The sequence below is a fragment of the Arachis hypogaea genome, chromosome 14 (genome assembly GCF_003086295.3).
Source record: "Arachis hypogaea cultivar Tifrunner chromosome 14, arahy.Tifrunner.gnm2.J5K5, whole genome shotgun sequence".
In the NCBI taxonomy this organism is placed as follows: domain Eukaryota; kingdom Viridiplantae; phylum Streptophyta; class Magnoliopsida; order Fabales; family Fabaceae; genus Arachis; species Arachis hypogaea.
The window spans coordinates 29,708,663-29,716,519 of record NC_092049.1 but is presented as its reverse complement, the minus strand read 5'-3'; the positions used below and the strand labels follow the sequence as shown (position 1 = coordinate 29,716,519).

At 32.6% G+C, this 7,857-nt stretch overlaps 1 protein-coding gene across 2 annotated transcripts; it reads right to left on the bottom strand.

Moving 5' to 3' along the window:
- Positions 1–595: 595 nt before the first annotated feature.
- On the bottom strand, positions 596–4,455 carry LOC112741901 (uncharacterized). 2 transcript variants are annotated; one of them, XM_025791077.3, is made up of 3 exons: positions 3,807–4,455; positions 2,489–2,646; positions 596–1,068 (listed from the first exon to the last, which is right to left on the bottom strand). In XM_025791077.3, the coding sequence occupies exons 1-2, from the start codon at positions 4,219–4,221 to the stop codon at positions 2,519–2,521; spliced, it is 543 nt and encodes a 180-aa protein (XP_025646862.1). In that variant the 5' UTR covers positions 4,222–4,455; the 3' UTR covers positions 596–1,068; positions 2,489–2,518. The 2 variants fall into 2 exon arrangements, with proteins under 2 accessions (XP_025646862.1, XP_025646863.1); XM_025791078.3 differs by having other exon boundaries at positions 596–1,060; positions 3,807–4,448.
- Positions 4,456–7,857: the final 3,402 nt, after the last annotated feature.

Below are 7,857 nucleotides of genomic sequence, written 5' to 3'. Positions count from 1 at the left end.
TACAAATGATAATTTATTCATATTTTATATTATCAATGCATCAAAATTAACTTTAAAAGATAATAAATTAATAACATAAATTAACACAGGTTCCATTTGAAAAATAAATCATTGTTAGAGAAACTCATTTGTATTCATACTCTAAAAACATGGACGTAACCTAACCTATATGTGTTCATACTCTAAACCCTATTTAAACTCATTTGGGAATACAATTTGTTCCCACTTGCTCTTCAACCAAACATGCCCTTAAAAGTAAAATATTAGTCTTGTTAGAACTATTTAATCTATCATATCAACATTATCAACAAAAATTTTTCAATCATATCAACATTAATTAGTACCCTAATTACATGACATTTCTGGTGTGAGGATTTTGAGTAAACACCTACAATAGCATTATCTTTTCATAACAATGAATAGCATCTTAAAAACAATATTCATGAGCTTAATAGTTTAATTTTCCCTAGCAATAACTCGCCTGCAATTTCAACGAAGTTCAACAACGTTCATGCAAACCCTGTCAGAGTTAAACGTACCAAAATAACAACATAAAAGCACTAAATTGTGCAGGTTCATATCCAAATCACAAGAATACTGAAAGAATCTTCTGCTTCATTAGCTAAATAAATACATACATTCCTACCTTAGAAATGATTCAAGGTTACAACATTGGTAATATATTCAGGCTAAGCTGGTTAAAACAGATCAATGCTGAGTCTCTAATACCAAGTAAAGCAAGGATAGATTAGGACAGATTCTTCCATAGGCACAAAATGAACACCCCATCTTTAAACACTCGCAACAAAGGCGAGTCCCACTAACTTTATTCAAGATACACTCCCATGCGAGTGTGTCCAAATATGCCGCAATGAACTTGTACCCATGAAAGAATTTTCCCGTAGCGAAGGAAGGGCTAATCCCGAATAAACAGTACTGTATCTCATACGAATTTCCATTTGAGTGCATGGCTTTCTCAATCTCCAAAAGAGCATTTTATTTATTTTCAGTTACTCTCTTTTTTCTTCTTTTGAATGAGGTAGGTTGCACCATGAAAACCCTGCAAAACTAGAGGAAATCTCAGTATTAGAACAACTGGGGTGCAAAAGACCATGCTCAAAAATCAAAATACGTGCAAGATTCTAAACTACAAAACATACCATTACCAGCAAAAGATTTCTCCCTTATCTTAATTTTGATTTTAGAAAACATTTGTTTTGGGGCTGAGTTTGGGGGGAGACTGAAAACAGAGGGAATGACTTCGAGTGGAATGACCAAAGCTATGTAAACAATGTTTGAAAGTAGTTTTACAGTAAGTAGTAGCATGGTCAAGGAATGAAATGACTACAAGAACAATAACAAAACCATGTCCCACTAGGTAGGGAAGGAATGAAATGACTAGAGTTAAGTAAAACATGTTGACACAACCAAACAAGGGCCGGGCATGATTTAGTCCAAACATTGAGCCATGCCCTTCCACCCTTCATTAAACACACTAAATTTGTTCAAAAATACATGTCATTCTATGAAAATTAGAAATCTTATTGAATCTTTTAGTCCATTAATTTAGAATTCAAATTTTAATCTTAGTTTACAAATATTAATCATCAATATATCATGCAACATTCTGACCTATAAAAACATATCATTGCCAACAAAAATTTTCATTTCACATTGATATATCAGTTACTAATATGTTCCCTAGACACAACAAACTAAAATAAAAATAAAAATCAGTTAAGTATTTTCCCAGTAGCAGAGATTGGCCATCAGGCTTAAAAAAAACTTCTGTAAATATGCTGCATCAAAATATATACTGCCCGTTTTTGGGAACCTTGTTTGGGTATAAACACATGTCAAACAAAGGAAACACCTGCATGTAAATGTAGCTATTTACACCTTTTAGTTTCTTCTAGTACTGCATGCACTCACGCTACTAGTACATACCCCCTCATGCAAAGGGAACACTAGCACTCAGCATTATATCAACAAATTGTCATACAGTTGAGTATAAAATACCAACCCAATAATGCCCCTGTTCTCATGTCTATTGTTTAAATTAAAAAAAGAACAAAAAACAAAATAAAAAAATATATATATCATGAAAAGTTAAACACGTGCAATGTACAGTAAAACCATGTCCATTGACACATATGCTAATATTGGTGGCACATCTTTCAGCAGTTCTTAACCACAAAATTACTATGGGATGTTTAGCTGAATTTCTTACTCCTGATGCAAATCTGCTAGAAATGGTCTTCCCGAGAACTTATCAAACCACATTCGTATGGTTGATTGACAATCACAACACTACAACAAGCCAACTGATAATCTGATAATTTGATATTAGTAGTAGACAGGGAGGCTATTTACACACTTTCAAGCTTTTGATAGTACATGATATTGCACACAAACAATTAGCAAAAACACGCATTTCAGCAGACTGATATCGGTATGCATCATGGTTCCAAGATAAAGAACTGCTCACCACAGCAACTTGCTTGGCTAAGGTACTGGTTCATCCTTCCTCATCTTCATGGGCCACAGTATCTGAGATTGTCAGAACTTTCACTTTCACCATTCCCTCCATCCCTTCTGGTTTATTTAACTCCACATCAGTATCTCCACCATCTGCTTGATTTTTCTCTGAAGGCAGAAAAACAAACAAAAATTGTGTGACTTCATCAATCATAATATTTCCACACTTATAGATTAAGATTCATTTGTAGCATCATATCTATAATATGTATTGAATACAGTGAGCCTAACATTCAGAACAACTACTTTTGGCCGAGACTTGCATATAGAAAAAAATCTCTGCCAAATGCTGGAGGTTCATTAACCAGTCAGCAACTTCCCTTAGGGTACAAGGCCAATCCATCCCCATTACAAGAACCAACAGCAGGCACTATCATGTTTTTATTGTTTTACTAGGTAGTATTGGTTACAGGAATCCGCTAACATAAAACATGAGCAGAAGATTGACAAAGTGGTCAAACAGGCCAATATCCCTTAGGAATGCACAATTTTATGAAGGGTGCATGCTTAATTGGCCAAGAATGAATTTTGGCAATTAACATTGTAATCTTTACAAGAAAATGCAGGAACATGGCCATCATGGTCATTCATACTGGAAAAAGTGTCATAGTAAAGTTGAATAAAAAGACCCAACCGCATATCATCCCAAAACAACTCCAGCTTCATATGAGGTTTGTTGAAATTCATTGTGATGTTCATACCGGTGTAGTGCAACAATTTACAAATTATGAGGATAACATGTGTACCCTTTTTTCCCTTCCTGAAGGAATAAAAATACCAAGTGTAATCTTTACCAAGAGATGTCGATGCATGTTTTTTTAAGAAATAAAAATGGAGGAGAGTCAGGTTAGATTTCATCATACCATAGCAAAAACGAATGTTATTTTCCGTTAGATCAATCAAACTAAACCAAACCCATATCCTAGAATCATATTCATCCCTACATAAACTTCTCCAGCTTTGGGGGAAAAGGGTTCCAGTGCATTCATAATTACCATGATCTCAACCAAGGAATCAACCTAAGATGAGGGCTACAAACCAGCCCACATTTCTAGAAACGCTACGAATTTAATGCGGAAACCACAAAGAAGTTCTCATTTTTTCGTATCATCCATCAGAAAATACCAAAACAAAATGAACCCGAAAGATGTACCTAACAACGATGAAAATTGAAAACACGAAATTTTTTTAAAATTTCTCAATAAACGAAGAATTCAAATAAAAAAAGAAAAATTGAAAAGGGCGAATGGGGGAATAGGGTTTGTTACCATCGGTGAAGAAGGTGGAGGAGGGCCAAGCGTGGTGGGTGGCGAGGGAAAGAGACTCCTCTGCGGAGAGTTCCTCGGTGGTTAACTTATGCACCAAATCGACGACATTTGAGGGAGCTGGACGCGGTGGGACCCAGAAAGAGGAGCCGGGAACGAAAGGGAGCCAATCGGGTGTGGCCTTCCTGACGAGGATTCGGTGGATTAGGTCGTCGAACATCCTCATGGTAACGTCGTAGTCAGCAGCAGCATTGGAGGAGGAGGAGGTGGAGGGGAGGTCGAGCTCCATGAGGGTGCCGTTGTTGTTGGCTGAGTGGGAGGATCGGTGGCGGAGGGAGAGAGTGAAGAGGGGTTTGGGAGGGTGAGGGTGGTGGCGGTGGAGGAAGGTGCTGGTCTTGGAGATGAAGAAGCGAGCCATGGGAATGTAATGGAGAGAGAGAGAGAGTGTGTGCGCGACAGAGACAGAAAGAGAGAGGGACGTTACTTATAAATACGACATGGCGTGGGGAAGAAGAGAAGAGAAGAGAAAAGAAAGGCGGTGGAGGGTCGGGAGAGGATACAGGGGGCGGCACGTGGATTGTTGCTCTACTGTAGGTCAGGAGTCAGGACGCTTTTTTTTTTTTTCAAAATATAATCTCAAATTCTAGTTGTTAGATAATTAAGGACTGTATTTAATATTTATCACAAATTTTAAATTTTAAATTTTAAAATTAATATTAATTAAAAATTAATTTTTATATTTATATAAATATAAAGAATTTTTAAATTAATAAAAAATACTATATTTACGCATGCATATATCATTGGAGAAATATAAATTTTAATATTCTGATACATAAAAAAAATAACTGAACATATTTTTTGTAAAAATAAGTATTTATTTATTTTAGAAAATTTTTTTAAATAAATAATTTAAATATTTTATTTATAAATACAGTAATTTATAATATATTTATTAATTTTTATTTTACTTATGTGTTTTGTTTACTGTGTAAACGAATTAATATTACTTATATCTCATTTATATTGTAAACGAAATATAAATAATATTAATTTTTTTACATTATAAATAAGATATATAAGTGAAATAAAAATAGATAAATATGTTATAAATTATCTATATCGTAAATAAAGTATTTAAATTATTTATTTAAAAAATTTTTTGTTTTAATAATAAAAAAATTCACATATAATTATTAAGTTAATAATTAAAAATTATTAAATAAATTTAATATATTTAGTTAAATTATTATTTAAAATTTTTAATTATCATTTTAACGAAACATATGAGTTTTTATCAGTAATTAAAAATTATTCTTCTTCTAATATATAAATAAAACAGAAAAAAAAACAAGAGATTTTTTTCTTACTTTTAGATAGATTTAGAAGATAAAAATAATCTAATTTATTGTAATTTAAAGTATACTTTTTTATTTTATTTTTTAATTCGATCCAATTTGATGTCCGATTACATCTTTATTATATTAATTTAAATTTAATTTTTAACGTAATCAAGATTACAATTTGGATCAGATGGTTTAAATTATATTATATGAAATTCAAATTTTAAAATTTTATAATTTAAATTAAAATTTAATTTTGTGCATAATATAAAGAGAAATTTTTAGGGGTAAATAATTTTTAATATTTTTTGTTATTATTAGACTAGCATAAATATTAAATTATCTTTAACAAATAAATTTTATTAATTTATGTATAAAAATTTTAAAAAAATGTGGGTACAAATTATATTGATTTATCTGTGCAAAACTCTAATAAATATAAGTGCAAACTATATGTATTTTGTGTGTAAATTTCTGTAAATATAGATATAAATTATTGTAAGCTAAATATTACTAGCTAAAAATAATAATATTTGCTAGTCATGTAGTGACACATTTTTTAACATATGAAAATAATTATGGTGTAACTCAATGAAAGAAAGGTGTATAAAATATTTACACTACTATGATGTAAGTGAAAATTGCAAGTTGCGTTTTGTTTTTTCACTTTTTTGTCTTTTTTTTTTATAACACACAAAACGTAGGTTGCGTTTTTTATTTTTAACCTTTTTCCTTTTTTTTTTGTTTTTCGAAAAATCAAAATACAGGTTGCGTTTTAAATGTGTGAAAAATTTTTTATTGAAAGCTGAAAAATGCAGGTTGTGTTTTGTATAGAAAAAATATTTTAATCGAGAGTCTTGTCGACATATACCAAAGTCAATTCATCTGTGATTCATACCTCACTTCCACTCTCATTCTTCTTTCTTTTATATCTTTCATACTTGTGAGTTTTTTGACAATTATTAGTATCCAAAAAGTTGGGTTAGGTGAAGCTAAGGTTATGGAAAGTATTACAAATTTGCGAGTGTATTATAACGGTAAGATTATACCAAACACATACGAAAGAGCGACTTTTCGTTGTGAATGTCCGTTTTTCTTTACTATTCCATGCACCATGAGTTTCCTAGAGTTGCAAAATGGTCTTTGTGAGAACATACAAAGTCACATTTCAAAGAGGGTGAGTAACATTATATACAAAAATCCTATACAAGTATTTGGTGGGCTTAGGGGTGGCAAAGCGGGCCAGCCCGCCCCAACCCGCCCCGCCCCGGCCCGTACCATAAACAGGACGGGCTGGCCTGCCCCGCCAACTAAAGTGGGTTCAAAATGCTAGCCCACCCCACTTTATGGCGGATTGGCGGGCCAGCGGGCCGGCGAGCTAGCCCGCTTGACTTTTTTTTTTCTTTTTTGAAAAATAAAATTCATTAAAATTACTTAAAAAATAATAATTAAAAAGTAAATACAAATAAAAAATAATCAAATTATAATATAAATTTTTTTATTATCTTTTTTTTTTAATTTTTAACTTCAATAAAATTATTTAAAATAATATTTATCAATAAAACTATCTTTATTTTAAAAAATAAGTCACATAATTTAAGCATATATACGAAATTATAAAATAAAATAAATAAAGTTAATAACTAAAAGAAGAATAAAAATAAAAAATAAAAAAATGTGTTTGAAAATTATATAATTATTAATTTTGTAGTAGTAATCACTCTTTTATTTAATAAAAAAAAAAAAAAAATTCTTGGCTCGGCGGGCCGGCCCGCCCCACCCCTGCCAAAACCTGCGAATTTGGCGGTGCGGGTTTGACGTTTTTTTTTTTTTTTTAATTTGGTGGCTTCCAAAATATAGCCTGACCCGTCTTTTTTAACAGGTTCGACCCGTTTTGCCACCCCTAGGTGGCCTGATACAGTTTTAAATAATGTCCATCACTGACGACGCATATATGCAACAGATGTTCTATATTTATTAACAAACCCGATTTCACATGCCGATCGATGATAGAGTTGTACGTTGGATTTAAAAAGCATACAGGGTTGGACATAGTTGACAAGGATGTGAATGTTAATGAACTCGGAGATATAGATTGGGAAGAAGATAACAACAACAGTGAAGAAGAGTTCGAAGCTAATTATGAAGTCAATGACAAAAACAATGATAGAGACGATGCAGCCATGCAGGTAATCCGGCGGTGCAAAATGAACCAGATACACTTGTAAACCAGCACCCCTTCGATGTTCCATCTTTTATGCAAATTCTGGATCTCACAGCCATGTATGCCACAAAATTTCCTGAATATGCAAATATGGGTATGTTATGTTTATTAATTAAAGTTACCACTACCATTTCTTTTGTATCTCTTGACGACTAACGGTGGTTCGCATATTATAGGTAAAGGCAATGTTGTGGTGGAAGATGGTGAATTTAGTGTTGGAATGTAATTTGGTTCTAGAAAGTTAGTGATCTCTGCAATCAAAAACTACACTATCTCTAGAGAAGTTGATTACACTATGTATGAGTTTGAACCGCAAACATTCTATGCAAAATGCAAAGGGTATGGTGCAAGGTGCGATTGGCTTATTCGAGCTAGCTTGATTCGAAAGAAAAGTTGTTGGTAGGTCAGGAGATACAATGACAAATACACGTACACCATGGGGACGATTTCACAAGATAATGCCAAGTTGGACTCAGGCACTATTGCA

What these genes read in the sequence shown, in the direction of transcription:
- LOC112741901 (XM_025791077.3), bottom strand. Translation starts at nt 4,221, where the DNA reads ATGGCTCGCTTCTTCATCTCCAAGACCAGCACCTTCCTCCACCGCCAC. An exon ending in CTCCACCTTCTTCACCGATG is followed by an intron (nt 2,647 to 3,806) that starts GTAACAAACCCT and finishes TTCTGCCTTCAG; the next exon opens with AGAAAAATCAAGCAGATGGT.